Source organism: Pipistrellus kuhlii, unplaced genomic scaffold (genome assembly GCF_014108245.1).
Source record: "Pipistrellus kuhlii isolate mPipKuh1 unplaced genomic scaffold, mPipKuh1.p scaffold_m20_p_40, whole genome shotgun sequence".
Taxonomy (NCBI): domain Eukaryota; kingdom Metazoa; phylum Chordata; class Mammalia; order Chiroptera; family Vespertilionidae; genus Pipistrellus; species Pipistrellus kuhlii.
Window position 1 is genome coordinate 2,979,074 of NW_023425541.1, and position 26,774 is coordinate 3,005,847.

A 26,774-nucleotide genomic window follows, 5' to 3' on the forward strand; every position below is an offset into this window, starting at 1 on the left:
TACCACTTACCTTTGATGTACAGGTTGTCCAGATCTTGATAGGATCTGTTTACCTTTAGTCTAAGGGTGTCGAACTCAATCAGAGAAGGGGCCAAAATCTAAAATCCAGCCTAAATCGCGGGCCGAATGGTTTACTGAACAGTCATAAACTGTCATTGTGATGGAAACGCAGCGGAGTGCAGTGATGACAGCGCGGTGCGGGCCACATTGCAAGGCCTGGAGGGACGGATTTGGCCCGCGGGCCTTGTGTTTGACACATGTGCTTTAGTCTATGATACTCACACAAGTTACATTGTTTTTCTCCTTTATTTCCTTTACCAAACAACCCCAGAGAATAGATAATACTTTTCTTTTATTGTATCATCATTTATGCACTTCCATAATCATTTGCACTGTAGTATCCATCTTTACTGTCTCTTGAAACTAAGCTTTCAAAATTCACAAGTAATCTCCTTGTGTTATCTGTAATTTTTCTCACTGTCATTTTTCACACTTCTTCCTTAAGTTTCTGTTTGCTTTGTTTTTGTTTTCTTTTTTTTACCAAACAGTTATTTGAAAACAGGATACAGTAATTTGCAAGGGAAGTACTGTGAATATTGTTTTGCAGATGAGGAACGTGAGGCCCTATGGAGTAACTTACCCAGAGTCACACAATTGCAAACTGGAAGGGCTGAAATTTGAATTCAGATTTCTCTGACTCTAGAGGCCATAATCTTTCCACTATAATATGCTGCATCCCATGAAGCTCTTTCTACTACCTTCAGCCTGCCTGTTATCTGCTGTCCAGTTCTCCTGCAAGCTCTAAAGAGTACTTTTCCATTTTTTTTTTACTGTGAAGTACTTCATATACACACATGATTATAGAAAATCTATCTTACAGAATAATAAAATAAACACCCTACATAATAACACCCTAAATAAACTCACTACATAAGTTAAGAAAGAACACTCACCACATTAAAGGCCTCCAATGTACACTTGCCTATTTGTATCCTCTTCACTTACCCACAGAGGTAAACTATCTGAATAGTTCTGTGCAGCAATTCCCTTGCTCTTCTTTATATTGTTTTGTTTTGCCTGCATTTGAACTTCATTCAAACGGAATCATAATGTATACAAATTCTTCTGTGACTTGCTTCTTCATTCATTATCATGATTTTAAGATTCATTTATGTGGGTGCATGAAAGTAATTTATTTGTTTTCATTATTCTATAGTCCTCAGAGCGTATTGTCCTCATCAACATCACCTGAGAACTTGTTAAAAATGTAGATCCCACCCAAACCTATTGAATCAAAAATTCTGACGATGAGGCCCAGCAAATAAAGTATGTGTGGGTGGTTTTAGAAAAATGTATAAAATCATTATTATTGATTTGTATTATGAAAAGTTTCCATTTCAACATAAATTCTAGTACCTATTTAATAAGGTAGTAAATAAGAGAATTGTGTTTTAATAGACTATCTGGTCAATATTTATGAATGCTAAAGTTTGAGAATGACTACTCTATACAGTATTACATTGTATGACAATTTATTTACCTGGCCTACTTTGAACACTTGAGTTGCTTTCAACCCAACTGCTATTACGTATGAGCAATTTTGGCATCAGCTTTCTGTACATTTCTCATAGTATACAAATGCAAGAACTTTTGTTCCAAAATATATATCTAGGAATGAAGTTGCTGGGTGATTTAACTTTATCAAGGAATGTTAAGCTGTTATTCAAACTAGTTGTATCAATACTCAAAAAAGCTAGGAATAGAAGGGAAACTTCCTCAACCTAATAAAAAGCATCTAAAATATCCCACAACTAACACCATGCCATAATGGTGAAATGCCAAAAAGCTTTCCAACTAGGACCAGGAACAAGAAAAAATGTTCGTTCTTGCCACTTCTATTCAACATTAGAATAAATATTCTCAACAGGACAATTAGGGAAGAAAAGAAGATAAAAGGCAACCAGATTCAAAGGAAAAAGTAAAACTATCTCCTCTATTTGCAGATGAAATGATCTTGCATTTAGAAAGTCCTAAGGGATCCAATAAAAACCTATTACAGCTTAAAAAAATTTCAGCAGCAAACTTGCAACATCAATATTTTGTTTATTTTATTTGTAAATCCTCACCACAATATTTTTCCATTGATTTTTAGAGAGAGTGAAAAGGAAAGAGGAAGGGGGAAAGAGTAAGAGAGTGGGGAAGGGAGAGGGAGGAGGAAGGGAAGGGAGAAGGAAAAGACACACATAGATTGTTTGCCACCTGCACGCAGCACCCCCAACCAGGGCCAGGAATCAAACCTGAGACCCTTCAGTGCACAGGACGACACTCTAACCATTAAACAACACTGGCCATGGTGTAAAAACAATATTTTTTAAATCACCTGTATTTCTAAATACTACCAATTAACCATTCACAAGTGAAGTTAAGGAAATAATTCCATTTATAATAGCATCTAAAAGAATAAAATACAGTGAAATCTTGGTTCTCAAATTTAATTTGAAAACCAAATCATTTTTTTCCATTACAAATAATATAAGTTGCCCAACTGCAGTAGCTCAGTGGATTGAGCATCATCCCTTGCACCAAGAGGTCACCGGTTTATTTTCCCGTCACAGCACATGCCCAAGTGTGGGCTCTATCCCCAGTGGGTGACTTGTGGGAGGCAGCCAATTGATATTTCTCTCTCACTGATGTTTCCATCTCTCTCGCCCTCTCCCTTCCTCTCTCTCTAAAAAAATCAATAAAAGCATATTAAAAATAAATAGAATTATTTCATTTTAATCATTCTTATATACAGTATATATCTAATGTATTATCCTATATAATAAAGAGCTAATATGCTAATTAGACTGGATGGTGGCAGAACAACCTTCTGGTACGACCAGAGGGTGGGGGTGGGGCCAGCAAGCCTGCACCACCAGGCCAGCCATGGTGGTCCTGGAAAAGCAGCGGTGCAGACCTGGTCCAGATAGCCCCCCCTTAAAATATAAAGGTGGGGGTTCAGGCCCAGACCCAGCACCATACCTTTCACAGAGGTGGCTGGAGAGGTAGTGGCACAGTTCCAGGTGCCTCCATGGTGCCTCAACCCCTTCCCATGGCCAGCATGGCCCCCAATTGGCAGGGGGTGGGGCCACCACTAAGGAGCAATGAGCCCTGCTTCTGGTTGAGCGACACCCCGCCCTGCTCAGCAAGAAGCTGGGCTCACAGCTCGGGAGCACAGCAGTGGTGGCAGGAGCCTCTCCTGCCTCTGCATCAGGCAGGTAGTAAGGAGCGAGGGGTCCTGGACTACAAGAGCACAAGACTGTGAGAGGGATGTCTAAGTGCCAGAAGGCAGACATCCCCTGAGGGGTCCCAGACGGAGAAAGGGCACAGGCCAGTTTGAGGGACCCCTCCCCAAGTGCATGATTTTCATGCACTGGGCCTCTAGTTTAATCTATAAATAAACAATTATTTTCTTAAGTTTATTGAACTATCAGCTACTAGCTTCTCATTCCAAGGTTATCTTTCAGGTTATTATACAGCAATTTTACTTGTTCATATATCACTGCCTCTGAAATGTTGTCACTGGCTAACTACTTTTCACTTATCCAAAACAACAGTTTTTCTACCTCTTCAGTTACCTGTGACCATTGTTTCTTTCATACCCTTAGCAATATTATCACCAGATGCTTTAAAAATGCATTAATCATTAACATCCCCAACAACAAAAGCATCCTCTCCTTTGTGACCTGAGAGATGATTTTGTCAAGCTGAGGTATCAGTGTGAAAAAGGGTTGTCAGTTTAAAAACCAAAGTTTGGTTCCACAACTGAGAATTTTTTTTCTGTGAATGACTTAGTTTAGAACTGAGTTTTTTGAGATGGGAGATGTTCAAGATATGAGGTTTGATTGTACATAAGAATAAATTTAACAAAAAAGGGCAGGACCTATTGACTGAAAATATGTTTTCTTTAGCAAGGAAAACAAAAGAAAAAAAATGGGAACTTCACCAAACTAAAAAGTTTTTGCACAACAACAGAAACCATCAAAAAATGAAAATACAACCAACTGAATGTAAGGAAATATTCCCAAATGATATATCCACTTAGAGCTATCCACAATATAAGGAACTTAAATAACTGAATAACATAAACATAAAAAGCCTTAACCGGATTGGCTCAGTGAATAGAGTGTAGGCCTGTGGATTCAAGGGTCCCAGGTTCAATTCCAGTCAAGGGCATGTACGTTGGTTGTGGGCACATCCCCAGTAGGGGGTGTGCAGGAGGTAGCTGATCAATGTTTCTTTCTCATCAATGTTTCTAACTCTCTATCCCTCTTCCTTCCTCTCTGTAAAAAATCAATAAAATATATATTTTTAAAAACATAAACATAAAAAATAAATTTAAAATCTGGTAAAAAAAAAAAAATGGCCACAGGACATAAAGAAACAATTCTCCAAAGAAATATAAAAAGATGCTCAACATTGTTAATCATCAGGGAAATACACAATCAAAACCATAATGAGATACTACCTCACACTTGTTAGAATAGTTGACTTATTATAAAAAGTCAACAAAGAACAAGTGTTGGCTGGATGTGGAATGAAGGAAACCCTCATGCACTGTTAGTGGGGAATGCAAATTGGTGCAGCCACTTTGGAAAACAGTATGGAGTTTCCTTTAAAAAATAAAAATGGAACTGCCTTATGACCCAGCAATTCCACTTCTGGGTATTTATCCAAACAAAATAAAAAATACCAATTCAAGATCATCCAGGGTGGCTCAGTGGTTGAGCAATTCCAGTTAGGACATATTCCCAGACTGTGGACTCGATCCCAAGTGTGAGGCATGCAGGAGGCAGCCAATCAATGATTCTCTTTCTTCATTGATATTTCCATCTCTCTCTCCTTCTCCCTTTGTCTCTTAAATGAATAAAAATATTTTTTAAAACTGTAAAAATACCAATTTGAAAATATATATGTACCTCTGTGTTCACTATAGCATTATTTACAATAGCCAAAATATGGAAGCAACCTAAATGCCCATCAATAGATGAGTGGATAAAAAAATTATGGTATATATATATATATATATATATATATACATATACATATATATATATATTTAAATATTACTCACCATAAAAAATAAAATCATACCATTTAGGACAGCATGGATGGACACAGAGGGTATTATGCTAAATGAAATAAGTCGGTTAGACAAAAACAAATACCATATGATTTGAGTTATATTTGAAATTTAAAGAACAATATTAACAAACATACAAAATTGAAACAGAAAGATAGATACAGAAAACAGAGTGACAGCTGCCTAGGGGAGAGTTTGGGGAAATTGGTGAAAAGTTGAAGTGATTAAGAAATACAGATTGATAGTCACAACATAGTCATGGGAATGTAAGGTACAGCATAGTGAATATAGTCAATAATATTGAAATAACTATGTATGGTGCCAAGTGGAAATATCAGGGTAAGCATTTTATAAAGTATCTGATTATCTAACCACTATGCTATACAACTGAAATGAAAACAAAAAAAAATGTTGAGAGGAGATTAAAAAGGGTGGCAGAGTAAGTGGATGGTGCACAGACTTGCTCCCAGGACAAAACTGGAATTACAACTAAAATAAAGGACAACTTCCTCAATAATCAGTGGAAGACTCACTGGAGAGAACCCTGATAACCAAGGACCAAAAGTGGAGACTGCACAGAGATTGGTAGGAGGGGTGGAGGTGCAAAAGAGCTGGCTGGGCTTGCAGAGACAGCAACTGAAGTTCCAGAGAGATATCTCAACTGTGGGGGGTTGTCACTGGAAATTCTTGTGTCTAATCCCTAAGCGTGGCCCCCTAGTAGAGAGCACCAGAACTAAGAAGAATACCCACATAATATCTGACTGTGAAAACTGCAGAGTTGTTGTTCTCCAGGGAGAGACAGCTGGAAATATATGTACCCTCTTAAAGGGCTGACACACAAAATTCCCTGTGGAGCCACCCACCTTGTGCTCCAGCAGAGGGAGGGCAGAGTAGATTGGAGTTGTGTGAGCAGAAGCCAGGAATGGGGGCCCTGAGGTTAGAGCTCAGAAGCCAGATGCCCTGGTTTCATGTGCTGAGTCATTGCCTTATGCTGTGGAGGTCATCTTTCTCATGCAGATATTTGCTATACAGTCAGGCTTGCTTGAGGGGAAGACAGTTGACCCCATCCTATTGGAAAAAACGTTGCCCCACGGTGCGTAGTTGCTCAGGGCCATGTAGAGAGTGAGAATAACAATTAGCTTCCAACCGAAACCGGTTTGGCTCAATGGATAGAGCGTTGGCTTGGGGACTGAAAGGTCCCAGGTTCAATTCCGGTCAAGGGCATGTACTTTGGTTGTGGGCATATCCCCAGCAAGAGGCAGCTGATCGATGACTCTCTCTCATCAATGTTTCTAACTCTCTATCTCTCTCCCTTCCTCTCTGTACAAAAATCAATAAAATATATTAAAAAACAAAAACAAAAAAACAATTAGCTTCCAGGCAGACGCAATTGCCCCGTTCTGTTGAAAAAAACTCTTACCACACCGTGGGCAATTGCCAGAGGGCAATTCAAGACAAAACCTAATCAGTCTGTATACAGAGGCAGTCGCTGGAAACTTTGAGTCTTTCCCTGATCTAATTAGTCAGATACAGCATTTTACACTGTCCTGAACCAAAGATTGAGAGGCATAGCAGATCTACATGATTCCAAATATAAGTCAAATCATATATAGTCATGAACCCAAATATGCAGCTAAAACAACCCCAACATGAAAAAAAAAGAGAATTATCCAGAAGAAAAAATAAATGAAACAGATATAAGAAATTTATCTGATATAGAGTTCAAAATAATCATGGTAAAGATGCTCAAGAACATGAGAAAGTATATACAATAGTAAGTATGAAAACAGAAATAGAAAATGACATAGCAGAGAAACCAAGATGACAGCATAGGTAAACACCTTTACAGCTGCCTCACAAAAAAAATTTCAAAACTGCAACTGGAAGACAGAGCAGACATTGTCCAGAACCACCAGAAAGCTGGCTGAGTGGAAATACTACAAGTATAAGGAAAGAGAAAAGGACATTGAGACTCAAAGGAACTGTGAAGGAAAGAGGTGCAGAGACCTGTGCATGGAAAGGGAAGGTGACTGAATACGCCGCTAGCTCACGGCGCGTGGAGCGGGTGGGCAGCAAGAGTGCAGCTAGCTTTCTCGTTCGGAAGAGAAACAAAACTTCCTGAATGCACTGAAATCTACTTCCAGGTAAGACTTTTGGGTACCCAGACTCATTCAGGGAGAAACTGGACTGTCTGGCAGCAGTCGAAACTCGAGAGCAGACTTCTCTCAGAAGTGCATGCAGCCAGTGACAAAGGATACTGAGACACAGAGGCCTCTTAGAGCGGGGCTGACAGAAAACCAAGGCTGTCTGTTCCACCCTGAAACTCTGCCCCATGCAAGCTGAGCACAAAAGATCTCCCAGTGGAGACACTGCTGATCCTCACAGCCAATTGGCCTGGAGGTCAACTCCTCCCAGTGATACTAACAACAATCTAGGCTTAACTACAACAAGACTCTACACACAGCCCACAAAGGGGCACACCAAGAATATCCCCCTCAGATAATTGGGGAAGCTGAGCTACTGGTCCCTGCTAGGAAACCTAGCATGAAAAGCAACTACATCAAGTCAGGGAAGCAGCTAAAATGTGGAGACAAAGAGGCAGATCACAAATGAAGGAAATGGAGGAAAGCAAGCGCCTGGATATATAGTTCTAAACCACAGTTATAAAGTTTTTCAAGAATTTCCTAGAACAGGCTGATAAATTTAATAAAAACCTTGAGGTTATGAAAAATGATCACCTAGAAATTAAGCAGACACGGACTGAAATAAAAAATATAATAGAGACCTAAAAGCAGACTAGAGGATCACAAGAATCAAGTCAAAAATCTGGAATACAAAGAAGCAGAAAACACTCCTCTGGAAAAGCAAAAAGAAAAAAGAATCCAAAAATATGAAGATAGTGTAAGGAGCCTCTGGGACAATTTTAAGTATACCAACATCAGAATTATGGGGGGTCCCATAAGAAGAGAGAGAGAAAGATACTGAAAACCTATTTGAAGAAATAGTGACAAAAAATTTCCCCAACCTGGTAAAAGAAATAGACTTACAAGTCCAGAAAGCACACAGAACTCCAAATAAAAGGAATCCAAAGAGGACCACACCAAGACACATCATAATTAAAATGCCAAGAGCAAAGACAAAGAGAGAATCTTGAAAGCAGCAAGAAAAAAAGTTAGTTACCTACAAGGGAGCAGCCATATGACCGTCAGCTGATTTCTCAACAGTTAACTATGCAGGTCAGACAGAAATGGCAAGAAATATTCAAAGTGATGAATAGCAAGAACCTACAACCAAGATTACTCTACCCAGCAAAGCTATCATTCAGAATGGAAGGTCAGATAAAGAGCTTCATAGATAAGAAAAAGATAAAGGACTTCACCACCAACAAACCAGTATTATATGAAATGCTGAAAGGGGAAGAAGAAGAAAAAGATAAAGATAAAAATTATGAACAACAAATACATATCTATCAATAAGTGAATCTAAAAACCAAGGGAATAAAAAATCTGATGAAGAGTATTAACTGGTGAATATAATAGAATGAGGGGCATAGAAAGGGAGTGGACTGACAATTCTCAGGGAGAAAGTGGACTGGGGTGCGGGAAGAGACTGGACAAAAAGTGTATACCTATGGGTGAAGACAGTGGGGGAAGGGAAGGGAAGAGGGTGAGGTAGGAACCTGGTGGAGGAGAGCTATGGCGGGGGAGACACAATTTTAATAATCTGAACATTAAAGATTTATTAAATTTAAAAGAAAAGAATGACTTAGCACAAATAAAGAACACATTGAAAGGAATACACAGCAGATTAGGGAAGCTGAGGATCAAATCAGTGAATTAGAAGTCAGGGTTGAAAAAATCACTCAAAAAGACAAAACAAAACAAACAATTAAAAACAGGAGGACAGATTAAGGGAGCTTTGGGTCAATGTAAAACATAACAATATTAGAATAGTAGGTGTGACAAAAGAGGCAGAAAGGGAGAAAGGAATATAGAATGTGTTTAAAGAAATAATGGCAGAAAACTTCCCTAACATGGTAAAGGAAAAAGTCACACAAGTTCAGGAGCAATAGAGAACCCCAAGCAAGAAGAACTCATACAGGCCCACAAACAAACACATAATAATTAAACTGCCAAAATTTAAAGACAAAGAATGAATCTTAAAGGCAGCAAGAGAAAAGCAAACTGTTACCTACAAAGGAGCTCCCTGACACCAGATTTCTCATCAGAAACTCTATAGTCCAGAAGGGAATGTCATGAAATACAAAACAGAATGGAAAACAAGAATGTGAAACCAAAATTACTATAACCAGCAGGGCTAACATTCAAAATAGATGTCAAATAAGAAGCTTCTCAGACAACAAAAAAAGAGAAGAATAAAAATAGAGTGAAACCTAGGCATACACAATTAAAATGGCAATAAATAAGTACCTATCAATAATAACCCTAAATGTAAATGGATTAAATGATCAAATCAAAAGGTATAGCATAGCTGAATACATACAAAACATGTCCAACTATATGCTGAGTACAAAACACTCATCTCAGAATAAAAAATAAAAAGTAAAAAACACACATGATGAGAGTGAAGGGAGAGAAAACTTTCCATGCAAATAGAAAAGAAAAAAAATCTGGAATAGCAATACTCATATCCGACAAAATAGACTTCAAAATGAAGGCCACCATAATAGACAACAAAGGTCACTACATAATACTAAAGGAATTGATCCAAGAAGTGGATATAACCATGGTAGACATATATGCTCCCAAATACCTGGGGACCTAAATATACAAAAGATGACTGGGCTACCAACAAGATCAAGGAAGAAATAAAAAACTTCCTGGAAACGAAGGCAAATAAACACACAACAATTCCAAATCTCTGGGACACAGATGCTGCGACCTGCATGGTTAGGGATCAGGATGTGAAGGAGGGGCTGATGCACAAATGAAAATACTATAAAAGAAATACAAATTTAAAAGGCATGGGGGACCAGGTAGAGACAGCTCTCTTGGAGAGACACACTGAAACATGGCCTTACTCCTTTGTATTCAAATTTAGATACATATCTTGCCCTCAGTAAAGCATGCCAAACAGGTAGCAAACAGACCATCTCTAAGGCCAATAAAGACCAGTAAGGTTCATTAAATATTTAATTTGAGACTATTATATCAGGAAATTGCTTCAAGGCATTGCAATATCAAAACGAACAATGGTGCTTGGTATTAGCCCAGCTAATACCTAAGGTCCATCAGCCTTCTGCGTTACTTTGTACACTCTCATGATAGGATCAGCAATGGGTGGGCTTCCTGCAAACAGCAAAAGCAATCCTGAGAGGGAAGTTCATAGCAAGACACGCCTATCTCAAAAAACAAGAAAAATCAACAATAAATTATTTAACCCTACAACTTAAAGGTCTAGATGAAAGAGAACAATAAGAAAAGCCCAGAATAAGTAAAGGGAAGGAAATAATAAAGATTAGAGCAGAATGACTCGACACCTAGATCCTTTGGTGAGAACAAATATAGGTAGACAAAAAAAACCCTCAAAGAAAAGAAAAGAAAAGGAGAAACATCCAGTAAAGCAACTAAGTGAAATTGCAGCATAAAATATGTCAGAAAATACCATTTCTTCAAAATAGACTCTCCCGGGCCATAGTATTTTGTGGAAGAGCCACACTCAAGGGGCCAAAGAGCTGCATGTGGCTTGTGAGCCGTGGTTTGCTGAGCATGGCCCTAAAGACACCATAAAAAAATTAGTAGACTTAATATATAAATTAGGGAATGTAGCATGATACAAAATTAACATGAAAAAAAATCTATAGCATTTCTATACATCAATAGTGAACTTACAGAAAGACAGGCCTAAAAAACAATCCCATTTGCCATTGCACCAAAAAAATTAAGATACCTAGGAATAAACTTAACTCAGGAGGTAAAAGACCTGTACTCTGAAAACTACAGGACACTGAAAAAAGAGATAGAGGAAGACATAAAAAGATGGAAGAACAGACTTTGTTCATGGACTGGTAAAATCAACATCATTAAAATGTCTATACTACCCAAAGCAATCTACAGATTCAATGCATTCCCCATTAAAATACCAATGGCATATTTCACAGACCTAGAATGAACTCTCCTAAAATTCATCTGGAATGAAAAACAACCTCAAATAGCCACAGCAATCCTGAGAAAGAAGAACAAAGTAGGTACAATCTCAATAACAGATATAAATCTGTATTATAAAGCCACTATTCTCAAAACAGCCTGGTACTGGCATAAGAACAGACATATAGATCAATGGAATAGAATAGAGATCCCAGAAATAGACTCAAACTCCGATGCTCAATTAATATCTGACCTAGAAGGCAAGAGCATACAATGGAGTCAAGACAGGCTCTTCAATAAAGTATTGGGAAAATTGGACAGATACATGCAAAAAAAACCAAACAAACAAAAAAAAACAACAACAACAAAAAAAACAATGAAACTAGACCACCAAACTTACACCAAACACAAAAATAAACTCAAAATGCATAAAGTACTTAAACATATTATAATATGGAAACCATAAAAATACTAGAGGAATTCAGAGGCAGCAAAATCTCAGACATATGCCAAAGCAATTTCTTCAATGATACAGCTCCCAGGGCAATGGAAACTAAAGAGAAAATAAACAAATGGGACAACATCAAAATAAAAACTTTTGTACAGAAAAAAAAATCAACAAAACAACAAGAAAGCCCACTGTATGGGAGAACATATTTGCCAATGTTATCACCCCTAAGTGTTTAATCTCCAACATTTACAAGGAACTCATATAACTTAACAAAAGAAAGATAACCCAATCAAAAAATGGGCAACGGACCTAAGTAGATACTTTTCGAAAAAAAAAACATAAGGAAGGCCAACAGACATATGAAAACATGCTCAAAGTCACTAATTATCTGAGAGATGCAAATCAAAACATCAATGAGATATCTCACACCTGTCAGAATGGCTACCATCAATAAGTCAACAAAGGACAAGTGTTGGCAAGGATGCGGAGAAAAAGGAACCCTTGTGCACTGCTGGTGGAAATGCAGACTGGTGCAGCCACTGTGGAGAACAGTGTGGATTTTCCTCAAAAAACTAAAAATGGAACTCCCATTTGACCCAGTGATTCCACTTCTAGGAATATATCCCAAGAAACTGGAAACACCAATTATAAAGGATATATGCACTCCTATGCTCATAGCGGCACAATTTACCATAGCTGAGATTTGGAAATAGCCTAAGTGCCCATCAGCAGATGAGTGGATTTAAAAACTGTGGTACATTAACTCATTGGGCAAAGGAGTAAAAGCAAAGTAGCCCTGACCTGACAGTAGGGCCCGGCACCCAGAAGGCTGGGAACAAGGGCGCGCTGGACACTCTTAGCTCCACACTCCTGAAGTCAGAACTTTCTCAGTGGGCTGCTCTGTGCCAGAAGCCAACTCTAAGCCCTAGTCGAGCCAGGGTAAGCCCAGTGGGACTTGAGTATGTGGTGAAGTGTGGATAGAGAGGGGTCCGGGAAGGCGACCATGCACATCCCAATGCCAGGTGGTACTGTGTGTGAGTTTGAGACAGAGGAACTCTCCAGGTGGGCGAGACTAAGTATTCCGGAAGTGAGTCACTGGAAGAAGCATGGTTGCTTCTGGATCTGGCCAGCTTCGTAGGCTGAATTGCCAGCACCATGCAGTCCAATGATGTTATCTGGGATACTCTAGGAAACAAGCAATTTGTCCCTTCAAGATAAGAACCAAGACAAAGAGCTTTTGCAGAAATGAATACAGACTGACTGGCCTGCGTAACTGGTCATCCTGTCCCCTGGCAAACAGTATGCCACTATTAAAGAAGAGAAAGGACAGTGCTTCCTTTATATGAAGATGATAGAACAAGCAGCTTTTCCTAGGTGGCTCTGGGAATGGGTCTGGCTTCATAAAAACTATGAGAAAGCACTGGAGCAAATAGATGAAAATCTAATTTGCTGACCCCATTTCATTCGACACAAGTGTAAGCAGAGATTCAGCAAGGTCACCCAGTACCTATTTCGAATTAAAAAATTACACTAAAGCAACAGAGGAAACTTGTTCCTTTGAGTAAGAAGGTGGAGTGGAAAGAAAAAAGAAGAGAGGAAAAGACATTAATACCGGCTCAGCTGGATAATGCCATTGAAAAGGAATTGCTGGAGAGAGTTAAACAAGATACCTATGGCGACATCTACAACTTCCCCATTCATGCCTTTGACAAGGCTCTGGAACAGCAGGAGGCAGGGAGTGACTCTTCAGATTCTGAGGAAAAAGAAGATGAAGATGATGAGGAAGATGTGGGAAAAAGAGTTTGTGGAAGCGAATAAAGTGGATGACAGCGACATAAGTGACTTTGAGGATATGGACAAACTGGATGCCAACAGTGATGAAAATTAGGGAGAGAAATCCTCCAGTGAGCAAGAAGAAAAGGCCCTTGACGCCAAACTCAAAGGCAAAACATCCTTGAAAGGACCTCTGCGGAGGAAACAAGCCTATGTGGAGATTGAGTATGAGCAGGAGACAGAGCCTGTGGCCAAGGCCAATGTGAATTATGTTCTGACATTTGTAACAGGACTGAACATTTTTAACTGTACCCTGCCTTCATCACATACATACCTCCAGTTTTTATTCTTTATTTTTTATGTAACACAATATTTCTGTTTTTTATATTTATGCTACTTCTGCAGAGCAAGAAATCTGGGGGATAGTGGAGGAAATCCTTAAAGTTGTAAATAGTATTTTTATAGCTTTGGCATGTGTTGGGGTGATAGCTTGAGACATAAGTTTATGATTGTAAATATTTACAAGTGGTAGCCACAGTAGGTGCCCACAAATGTTAATCAGAAATGTCCAGACTTCAATTTTTGTTCTTGTTCTTTCCCTATGTCTATCAGGAGTAAGAGACAAGAAGGAAAAAGAAAGAAAAGAAAAAGAAAAAAAAACCTGTGGTACATCTACACAATGGAATACAACGCAGCAGTAAAAAGAAGGAATTCTTAGCATTTGCAACAGCTTGGATGGAACTGGTGAGCATTATGCTAAGTGAAATAAGCCAGGCAGAGAAAGATAAATATCACATGATCTCACTCATTTGTGGAATATAATGAAACATAAACTGATGAACAAAAACAGATCCAGAGACAGAGAAGCATTAATTAGATCATCAGACCTCAGAGGGAAGGTATGGAAGGGTGGGGTTAAGGGGGAGAGATCAACCAAAGGACTTGTGTGCATGTATATAAGGCTAACCAATGGATATAGACATCAGGGGGCTGAGGGCATGAGTGGGGGGCTGGAGGGTATTGGGGTGATAAGGAGAGATATATAATGCCTTAAGCAATAAAAAACAAACAAACAAAAGATGAGAGCAAAAATAAATGACATAGAAACTAAAACAAAAACAAAAATAACAACAACAAGAAAAACCAATGAAACCAAGAGCTGGTTCTTTGAAAAGATAAACAAAATTGATGAACCGTTAGCCAGACTCATCAAGAAACAAAAATAGAGGACGAAAATAAATAAAATCAGAAATGAACCTGGAGAACTATCCACTGTTACTACAGAAATACCTAGGATTGTAAGAAAATACTATGAACAATCACATGATGCTGGACAATGTGGATGAAATGGGGACAAATTCCTAGAAAAATACTACATCTCAAAATACTACATCTCAAAATCAGGAAGAGTCAGAAAACCTGCATATGCCAATAACAGCTGAGGAAATAAAAGCAGTAATCAAAATATTCACAGCAAATAAAGCCTGGGTCTGGATGCCTTCACAGGGGAGTTTTATCAAACATTCAAAGAAGAAGAATATCTATACTCCTGAAACTATTTTTAAAAATCCAAGACGAAGGAACACTCCTTTTTATAAGGCCAATATTATCCTAACTAGAGGCCTGGTGCACGAAATTCATGCACAGGGGAACAGTGTCCTTCAGCCCAGCCTGCACCCTCTCCAATCTAGGACTTCCTTCTCACAATCCAGGACTGCTGGCTCCCAACCACTTGCCTGCCTGCCTGCCTGGTTGCCCCTAACCGCTTCTGCCTACCAGCCTGATCACCCCCTAACCACTCCCCTGCCAGCCTGATAAACACCTAACTGCTCCCCTACCAGCCCGATTGCCCCTAACTGCCCTCCCCTGATGGCCTGATTGCCCCTAACTGCCCTTCCCTGCCAGCCTGGTCACCCCTAAATGCCCTCCCCTGCTGGTCTGGTCACCCAAACTGCTCTCCCCTGCCAACCTAGTTGCCCCCAAATGCCCTCCCTTGCCAGCCTGGTAACCTCAAACTGTCCTCCCCTGAAGGCCTGGTTGCCCCTAAGTGCCCTACCCTGCTGACCTGGTCACTCCCAACTGCCCTCCCCTGCAGGCCTGATTGTCCCCAACTGCCCTCCCTTGCAGGCCTGGTCCCTCCAACTGCCCTCCTCTGCTGGACTGATCACCCACAACTGCCCTCCCCTGCTGGTCATATTGCAGTGGCCCTCTTGTGTTCACATGAGGGCAGCCATCTTTGACCACATGGTGGTGGCCATCTTGTATATTGGAGTGATGGTCAATTAGCAGGGGAACGGTTAAGGGGTGATCAGGCTGAAAGACAGAAGCAGTTAGGGGCAATCAGGCAGGCAGGCAGGCAGGCGAGTGGTTAGGAGCTAGCAGTCCCAGATTGTGAGAGGGACTAAACGGCAGTTGGATATTCCCAAGGTGTTCCAGATTGGAGAGGGTGCAGGCTGGGCTGAGGGGCACTCCCCCCCCATTGCACGAATTTCGTGCAACGTGCCTCTAGTAAGATTATAATGAAGCTGAAAATTCTTATTGTAGCCTTCTTAAGATCACAGTGCAATGTATTCCTCACATGTTTGTGGTGATGATGGTCTAAACAACCTACTGTGCTACAAATACAATTATGTATGGTACATTATTCTTGATAATGATATGTGATTATGTTACTAGTTTATATATTAATTATACTGTTTACCATTATTTTAGAGGTTACTCTTTCTACTTATAAAAAGTTTGCTGTAAAATAGTATTGTTCTGTTGGCAGCCTTACACATCTCATGGTTACTACATCTTTTGATGGTATCACTTTATCTTGAACTTCACTTAAACTTGAATTGTTTTATAAATTTAGTGTAGCCTACTAGTAAGTGTATACTGTTTATAAGTGTCTATAGTGGCATAATGTCCTAGGCCTTCACATTCACTCACCACTCACTCGCTGACTCACACAGAGCAATTTCCAGTCTTACGAATATGCTGAGTACCCCATACAGGTATACATTTTTATATCTTTATATTGTATTTTACTATACCTTCTCTATCTTTAGATATACAAATATTTACTGTGTGTTGCCTACAGTATTCAGTACAGTAACAGGCTGTACAGATTTGTAGCCTAGGAGCAATAGGCTGTACCACACAACCTAGGTAGGTTATACCATCTAGATTTGTGGAAGCACACTCTATGAAGCTAGTATGATGAAACTGCCTATTTCTCAGAATGTATCCCTGTCATTCAGCAGTGCATGAGTATACTGGAGGAAAAAATGCTAAAAAGTTTATTATGGGATATGTTAGGAGAAATGCAGGTGAACAATTGTCACTATGAAAACTGCAACTTCTGCCCTAGTCAGTTTGATTCCGATAAAGGGCACATGTCTGTGTTGCCTGCTCGATCCCCAGTTGGGGGCATGCAGGAGGCATGATCAATGATTCTCTCTCACCATTGATGTTTCTATCTCTCTCTCTCCCTGCCTCTCTGAAATCAAAAAAAATATATTTTAAACAAAGAAAACTGCAAATTTTGATTCCGGGGAACAAAGAGATATGCTAGCAAGAAGGCATATATCATAAAATCTTAGTTCTCTTGGTCCCTGTTTTTTACTCAAACTTGAATCTTAGCAAATTAAAAAAAAAACTTTTGAAAATTTTAATGTCTAATAATATTTTTAAATTTTAAATACTTTAATATTAAAAAGTTTTTCAGCATTAAATAATACTATCTACATAACATAAAGTTCACAAAATGTAAATTCAAGTACATGGTGTGTTTGGGAAATTCAGTACTTTTGGTTAATTGAATTATTTGTTTTCATACTTCAGTTTTGTTTAATAAAACTCTTTATAAAATATATCAGTATATTTAATTCCCTTACTGTATAAAACATGTTGATTCTAATGGAATATCTTTTTAAATGGTCATCAGCCTGACTATCAATGTTTCTTGTCGAGGAGTATATAGGTATATATGCACATGAATTCATATGTATGTACATAATGCAAGCACATATGACCATGAGCTAAAAAAAAAACAATTTTTTTTTTGTTTTCAGATTCTGTCCAATTTACTCTGTTGAAGAATTGGGCAAGATAGTGTTTAATAACATTCATTTTGAAAATATATATTTCAGCTGAAACCGGTTTGGCTCAGTGGATAGAGCGTCAGTCTGAGGACTAAAAGGTCCCGTGTTCGATTCTGGTCAAGGGCATGTACATTGGTTGCGGGCACATCCCCAGTAGGGGGTGTGCAGGAGGCAGCTGGTCGATATTTCTCTCTCATCGGTGTTTCTAGCTATCTATCCCTCTCCCTTCCTCTCTGTGAAAAATTATATATATATATTTTTTTTTCATTGATCTTTTACAGAGAGGAAGGAAGAGGGATAGAGAGAAACATTGATGAGAGAGAAACATCGATCAGCTGCCTCCTGCACACCCCTACCGGGGATGTGCCCTCAAGCAAGGTAGATGCCCTTGACCAGAATCGAACCTGGGACCTTTCAGTCCACAGGCCGACGCTCTATCCACTGAGCCAAACAGGTTTTGGCTTAATAACATTAATTTGAAACATTTCCACCAATAACAATGAAAAGAAAAACAGCTTGGGAAACATGGAGGACTATATTTCAGTGATCTGGAAAGTTTTTATTTATATGTGACAGCAGCTCAACTTTTTTTTCAGATACTATGGAAATGACCTAAAGTCCCATCTCTTTGCAAATGAATTTCTGAATTCATACTGGCTGAGAAAGAAAAGAGGAAGGAACCTTGGTGGGAGCACTTTGGGGAGGCATAGAGGACCTTCACGTACCAATTCCAAGTCTGTGTTTTGGCCTCCCTTCCTCTGGCTGCCTTCCAATAGGCATCACCCCGGGGCCTGCTATAAATGTAGAATCTCAGGCCCCACTCTAGACCTACTGAGTCAGAGTCTGCACATTAACAAAATCCCTATGGGCTCCCATTGCACATGGAAGTGTGAGAAGGGCTGCTCAAGTCCAAATCACGACCAGGAACCAAATACTCAGCTCTTTATAATTTCAGGAAAAAAACCTGCCCTTTGAACAGGCCCAAAGTGGGCCCTCCTTGTACTGACTCCATGTTATAGTAGATAGTATTCAGAAAAACTCAAATTCATTCCTTCATTCAATTAATATTAGGACAAATCATATGAAATTGGCACTTTATAGGTCCCAGATGGTTACTATTGTCTGATATGGTCTAGCTGTTAATATTTATTGAGCTCCTATTATGTGCCATTGTGTATGATGTTGACTGTAGGTAATGGGGATGTAGGAATGGGCAAAACCAGCCTTGGTTGCTTCCTTCATTGAACTTACAATCTACCAGGAGAGATACTCTTTTTTTTTTTAATCCACACAAATAGATATAAAATCATAAGGTGGAAGTCTGGTGCATAGACCATCCATGAGTTGATGTATTTCAGGGTGGGTATTGGACAGAAGAGACATTTCTGAGGAAGTGTGGCCAGAACTGCATTCTGAAGGGTGAGGGCGGTAGGGAGAGAATGAGGATTGTGCAGACTCAGGGGATGAGAATTCCAGGCAGAGGGCACAGCAGGTGCCAAAGCCTCCTGTAAAGGATTCAATGCAAGGTAGAGACCATCTCCCCACACCCATGACTGCAAGACCCAGTTAGCCAAGTCTAGAATCTCTCTTCTCCAAAATGACCATGCCAGCAAGGAAGCTGAGCTTGTCCACAGCAGCTCCTCAGGCTTTCTGCTTCTCCTCCAGCCTCTCTATATAAAGACTGCCAGTGCCAGTGCCATGGGAAGGCACTGGCAGACTACTGTTTAATGGTCTTGCTAGTCCAATTTACTCACTTTATATCTATGTACTCTGCTTTTGATTGTTCTTGACTGAATGAACTTTGGTGGCTTTAAGGGAACTTGTTTCTATTCCCTGATTCCCTGAGGTGATCTCTCTTGCTAAGACTTTGCACATGCTGTTACCTCTGCCTGGAACACCAAATGGGCAGCCTGCCAACCTCCATCCACTGTAATTAATTGTCAGCACCCATCCAGGAAGTCTTCTTTGCCCACTCCCCACAAACTTTGGTGCTGGTCCAACAACCCCCTGAAATAGATGTGTTAATCACTCATTGCTCCCTACCACCAAGACTGATTTTCCTCATCAATCCCCCCCACACTCAGCTCAGGACACATGAGGTACTCAAAATTTACTTGTTGAATGCATAAGTGAAATACTGCATTTAACCAGATTCACAGTGGTGGCCCACACTGTGGGTTGGTTTCTCAACTGCCATTTTCTTCTTTCTTTCTTCCTTGCCTGTCTTCACTCTCAGGGTGTTGGTTTTTAAACTAAATTCCATCATCTGCCTATCTTATCATTTCCTTCTTTATCCTAAAAACTCACAGCAGAGGGAGAAGCCTTTCTGTTTCATACAAAAGAATACTTTTTAAAAAATATTTTCTGTCAATGGCGTATATTTTATTTTTCCTTTCTGTGCTGTAAAAAAAGATTGTTAATAATCTGTTGTTTAAAAAATCCTAAGGATACTAAAACAAGTGTCTAAACTGTATTTCAAAATGGGAATCAAAGTTTAAAAAATTAATCAATCTAATATTCAAAAATAAAAACCACATACCTTGTTTGCTAGGTTTACAGCACTGAGAGCTTTATCATAATATTCTCTTTCATTCCAATCCAAATAAACAGTGGCTAGTAACCGTAGAATTTTAGCCTATAATTACAAATAGAAAAAAAGCATACAGGTGAGGGTTGAATTGCAATACAACATCTGATTAGCACTTACACAGTGACAGGCATCTTCTCAAATGTAAGTCATCATTTCCTTAAATGTAAGAACTTTATAGTATTAGTTTACCTTAATTTAGTAAAATTGTGTTGATACAATTGTTTTCTTAACAGTATTTCAGTATTAAAGTACTTTATCATCCCCATTTTACAAATAAAGGAAACTAAGGCTAGGTCATAGCAATATTTAATTTAGTCAGCTTACCACCTACTGCATTGTATTAAACCTCCATCAAAAGAGATAAATAGCCTGGCCAGTGTAGCTCAGTGGTTGAGCATCAACCCATGCACTAAGAGATCACTGGTTCAATTCCTGGTCAGGGCACATGACTGAGTTTCAGGCTCAATTCCCAGCAGGGGGCATGCAAGAGGTAGCCAGCCAATTGATATTTCTCTCTCTCCTCCCCCCCCTAAAATCAATAAAAACATTTCTAAAAATAAATAAATAGACATAATTCTTTCTTAGACTTTACAGCTTATTTGAGATTATCCCATTGGACCAAGGCACACATACCACCATTTCAGTAGGAACAGATACTAGTATACTCTCCTAGAGAGAATATTTCTCCCAACTGAGCTAAATTTTAAGATGAATAATGTATTGCTGAATTAAGTAAGTTTCTCCAGCCAGGTCTATATTGATAAGGGGAGTAACTTTATTCAGTGTGAACATATTAACTACAGGTTCACATTTTGAAAGAAGGATCCAAATTTCAATGAATAATCTGCCCCTAAGTATAATAAAGACAGTAGAACCAAATAAAGGTAATCTTCTAACGTTTAAAAAAATACATGTTAAACACATTAAGGATCTATGAAACTAGATAAATGACATTTAAGGTGTCATGTAATTTGAGATTTTGAATTCAAAAACCAATATAGATCAAGTACGATGTATATAATGTTGTTGTTGTTGTTATTATTATTATTATTATTATTGAACAACTTGCAACTTTTAAACTCTCCTGGAGGACTTTTATGAAATAAATATGGCAAAAAAGGTCAAATAATCATAAAAATATAACAAAGTGAATGAATCTCAAAACTATGTTAAGCAAAAGAAGGCAGACATAAAACAGTATTATTATTATTATTATTATTATTATTATTATTATTATTGAACAACTTGCAACTTTTAAACTCTCCTGGAGGACTTTTATGAAATAAATATGGCAAAAAAGGTCAAATAATCATAAAAATATAACAAAGTGAATGAATCTCAAAACTATGTTAAGCAAAAGAAGGCAGACATAAAACAGTACATACTGTATGATTCTATTAATACAACGTTCAAAAAAACATGAAAATAATCTATAGCAATAGAAGTCAATATAGTGGTTTTTTCTGGGGGTCAGAATGGCTATTAACTGGAAAGAGACCAAGAGAACTTTTGAGAGTGGTAGAAATTTCTATAACTTGATCTGTGTGGTGGTAACAAGACTATACAGATATATCAAAATTCTTCAGACTGTACACTTAAGAATTGTAAAATTATTTTAAAAATTATTCTACATAAAGTAAACCTCAATAAAGTACTGTTAGCATGAAAGAAAAACTACTTCACCCTCTATACTTTAATTTTAAAAATACTAAAACCAAAATAAAGGAAAACTACTTTATAATCATACTTTACATTACATTACATTTCAATCTCAATTAAATCCTGTCTTCCACCCTCATTTCATCCTCCAGACATCTTACCTGGTATTCCCTTCTCCCTCCATTTTAACTATATGGACCCCATCTACCTTTCAAGGACTTCATACCACACTTCTTCAATTATTCCAGTCAACCCTGATATTTCCCTTTCTGCATGCCCTTGTACAAACTTCAGGTCAGTACCACACAGTTTATCACTTACTTTTCCCAAATTGTTTCACTAATACTCAGGGTTGTGTGTGTGTATGTGTGTGTGTGTGTGTGTGTGTTTTAATTTTAATGGAAGCATAAAATATTAAAAAAAAATTCAAAATCTTAAGTATATAAATTTTCATAAACTAACCACATGTATGTTAAACAATACAGATACCAAAAGCATGGAATACACTGATACATCTAAGAGGGGAGGGAGGTGGGAAGGAAGAAATTAACCAAAGAACATATGTGCATATATGCATAGTCCATGGACACAAACAACAATGTGAAGAAGGATGGCTGGGTGGAGGGGGGAAAGGGGGAAGAAAATGGGAGACACCTATACTAATAAGAGAAAAATATGGTAATTGATGGTCACTCCACAACAGTCACAGCCAATCAGGAGGAAATATGCAAATTAGCAGGACAAAGATGGCGGCAGCCACGGAACCAGCTGGAGTGGGCAGGAGGCTTGGGTAGCCCTTGGCAACAGAGGAAGCCAAGCTTCCCACCTGCCTGGGCTGGCCACTGAGGGAGGCTTGGGTTGCCTAGGCCAGCTGCCGAGGGAGGGGCCTGCAAATGGCCCTCAGCCCCTCACTCAGGCAGGCCACACCACCATCAGGGTGAGGCTCTCTGTTGTGGAGCGTGGCCAGCCTGAAAATGGCCCTCAGCCCCTTACCCAGGCTGGCCACATCCCCATAGGGTGAGGGTCCCTGATGGGGGGTGTGGCCTGCCTGCAAACAGCCATCAGCCCCTCACCCAGTCTGGCCAGGTACCCCAGGGGGGATCCTCACCCCATAGGGGCGTTGATGGCCTGCAAACTGCCCAAGCCCCTTGCCCAGGCTGGCACCATCCCCAGTGGGAACCCCCACCCCAATGGAGGTTTGGCCGACCTGCAAACAACTACAGGCCCTTAACCTTGTTAACCATTTTTAAGTGTATGGTTCAGTAATATTGATAGGGACAGAAATAAAAATGTTGGGGAACCAGCTAGAATTGTAAGAAATATTAAACATTCTCTGTTAACTGTGATTGTTTTATTCTGATTAAAGAAGGCACATACTGACCTGGCTGGCAGTTATACACACAGAACTTGGGGGAGCTAACCTGGAAATGCAGCCCACCACCCCCATTTGGAGCTGCCTATTATCATGGAAAGATTAACAACTGTACTGCAGAAACCAGAGCCAGAAACCAGTGCCAGTTCTTTAAAGACTGCAGACTTTGCCTATTACTAGTCCTTTGAAGACCCCAGCCCTTGCGTATCACTAAGCCCTTTGAAGATCTCAGCCTTCTGCTGACCTATTAATTGCCCATTTGGCATACCCTTTAGCTATTTCCCCATGTAATCTTTGTCCTTTTTACCCAATATAAGCAGCTGGCTTATCATAGTGTGCAGAGCAGATCTTTGTGGATGATCTGTTGCTCTCCCATACTGTTAGCAATCCTACCTTATAAAAGAGTAATATGCAAATTAACCATCACTCCACTCAAGCCACGCCCACCAGTATGCAAATTAACCCCAACCAAGATGGCTGCAGCTACAGAGGGCAGTTGAGAGGCTTGGGTTTCCCTGGCAATAGAGGAAGCCAAGCTTTCAACACACCCTGGCTGGCCTAGGCCTCCACTCAAGTATACAAAGTTTCAATTATAGAATGTAAACAAATTCAAACAAAAATGGCAGCAGCTATGGAGCAAGCAGGAGGCTTGGCTCTGCTCCAGGCTACAAAGTTTCAACTGTAGAAGATAAATAAATTCCAGATACCAGGTCCTCTGCTTGGGTCACCAGGGGGCGTGGCCAGCCTGCAAATCATCGCAGGCCCCTGCCCAGGCCACCTGCACTCCAAGGTAGTCCCCACCCTGATCCGTGACACACTTCAGGGCAAACCAGCTGGACGCCACCCATGCACCAGGCCTCTAGCCTATCTAATAAAAGAGTAATATGCAAGTTGACCATCACTCCAACACACAAAATGGCTGCCCCCATGTGGTCAAAGATCCTGCCCCTATGTGGACACAAGATGGTCAGCAGGGGAGGGCAGTTGGGAGGGACCAGGCCTGGAAGGGAAGGCAGTTGGAGGCGATCAACTCTGTAGGGGAGGGAAGTTAGGGGTGGCCAGGCCAGCAGAGGATGGAAGTTGGGGGCAAACAGGCTGGCAGGGGAGCAGTTAGGCATCAATTAGGCTGGCATGGGAGTGGTTAGGGGGTGATCAGGCTGGCAGGCAAAAGCGGTTAGGGGCAATCAGGAAGGCAGGCAGGTGAGCAGTTGGGAGCCAGCAGTCTGAATTGTGAGAGGGATGGCCCATTTAACATCCCTCGAGAGGTCCCAGATTGGAGAGGGTGCAGGCTGGGCTGAGGGACACCCCCCCCCCCCCAGTGCACGAATTTTGTGCATCGGGCCTCTAGTATTGGAATAAACGATCGTATATGATTCAACCATATCTCTGTTTAATTGGCTCAAGTAGTGACAGGCAGCACAGACCCGTTGTTTATCCGGTTACAGTATTAAGTACATTCACATTATTGTGTAACCATCACCACTATACATATCCAGAACTCTTTTAACCATGAAAAATTGAAGCTTTGTACATATTAAAAAATAGCTCTCATGTTCCCCTCTCTTCAAACCCCTGTAGACATCATTCTACTTTCTATGAATTTGACTATTTAAGTTATTTTATCTAAGTAGAATAATACAGTATTTGTCTTTTTGTGAATAGCTCATTTCAATTAGCATAATGTCCTCAAGATTCATCTATCTTGTGGCATGAATCAGAATTTCCTTCCTTTTCAAAGTTGAGTAATAGTCCATTGTAATCACTTGTATTAATTTTATACTTTAAACATAAACATAAGGGTAGAGGTAATATTTTATATTTCTCTTTTATTCTACATCTATCACATTGCCATATATATAGGTATTCAGTTACATTTTGATTGATATACTATAATGGTAAGAAGCAGAAATGGATATTCAAAAAATTCCATTTTTCCCAGCCAGCATGGCTCAGTAGTTGAGTGTCAACCTATGAACCAGGTCACAGTTCAATTCCCGGTCAGGGCACATGACCATATTGTGGGATCTATCCACATTGTGGGGTGTGCAGGAGGCAGCAGATCAATGATTCTCTCTCATCATTCATTGATGTTTTAAATATCTCCCTCTCCCTTCCTCTCTGAAAAAAAATGAATAAATTATATTTTGCTATGGCAATTATTAAATTCGTTTTATATCAGTTTTGTTTACATGTAACATTTTGTTTGACTAAATATTAAAATTAACTCTCATACCAGCACATTCTATATGTGTGGTTAGGGGCAAACCTAGAATTTTTTAACATGCAATAATCAAAGCTAAAACATATAGCTAAACATTGTTTAAGCACTTTATACATATTAACTAATGGGTGTAAGAATCTACCCTACAGGTATTAATATATCAATTTGACAGAAACTAATGCACTGACATATTAAATGATATGCCCAATAGATAACCTATTCACAAATAGGGGGATATTTTTATAATTTTATAACAATAACATAAACTGTATTTATAATTTTATAACAATAACATAAACTGTATTTCTTCTACCTACTTTTCCAATATTTAACATGATCCTTACCAGCATTTCTGGCTCAACAGAATTCTTATCCATCTTCCCAATATCAAAACCTTGGCTAATCATTTAAAAAGAAAAAAAAATACATATTAGGTTTAGATTAAATTTTCAAGATTATACAATACTAATAAGACACGGTATAATTTTACTTTATTCCAACTTATCTATTTTGCTCTACAACAGATTATTAGATAACCAGTACATGAAAATCAATAGTATAAAGCATTACTTTCTAACTACAAAAGGCCACAATTTTCTTAGAGTATATATTAAATAAATCAACACTATAATTATATTCTTGCTCTTTTCTATTTGACTATACTTATAAATGTACTACATTAAACTAGCTTACATGTATATACTAGCTCTTACTTAATGGCACATTTTAAAGTCTATGAAACATAAATGTATTTTTTTAAAAAACAAACATATACATGATTTTCACAGAAACAAATACTTTGAGAAGGCTAACCCCTATTTTGTAAAACTACTGTTCGGAATTTTCTGCATTTCTTTAGACAGCCTCTTCTAAAAAAAATAATAACTTTGCTTTCCAGCCTGCTTTAGGCTGCTTGAATAAAAAGGAAGATAAACTTAGCTGTTTGACCTTGTAGGCCAGAGACTAGATACGCACATATTCTCAATGCCATGCCAGGTGTATTTTTAATTGGATAGAACTGTGTTGTTTTCAAGGCCATCAGCGAGATAACCACTAAGCACACATAGGGCAGGCTCTTTAATAAAAAGGGAAGTTCTGCTTATAGCTTTGCTTAGAATTTGAATTCATTTTTCTCTGAGCCCACCAGTGAATAAAGTGTAACTCCAAACTCTCCAAGCATTGCTTGATTTATTCTGGTTTCTTGTAATAGCTTAGCAATATTAAGTTTCACGACACCCTTGTGAAGGACTATTAACTCCATCTTATAGCTGAAAGAACCTTTAACAGTTAATTGATGTCTAATATTTCCTACATTTGTATTAAAAATGAGTGAGGGATTGCAGAGAAGAGAAATTTGATTTTCCATTTTCTGCTTTAATTACCAAACC

At 39.1% G+C, this 26,774-nt stretch overlaps 1 protein-coding gene and 1 pseudogene across 1 annotated transcript in view; one reads left to right on the forward strand and one right to left on the reverse strand.

Moving 5' to 3' along the window:
• Positions 1-26,774, reverse strand: part of TEX11 (testis expressed 11) — a 285,049-nt gene that overhangs the window by 157,186 nt on the left and 101,089 nt on the right. Inside the window, exons 9-10 of the mRNA XM_045571903.1 lie at positions 25,731-25,785; positions 20,084-20,179 (exon numbers count right to left, since the gene is read on the reverse strand). Of these exons, the coding sequence (XP_045427859.1) occupies positions 20,084-20,179; positions 25,731-25,785 (151 nt within the window). The remainder of the gene's footprint in view (positions 1-20,083; positions 20,180-25,730; positions 25,786-26,774) is intronic.
• On the forward strand, positions 12,824-23,591 carry LOC118704183 (annotated as a pseudogene).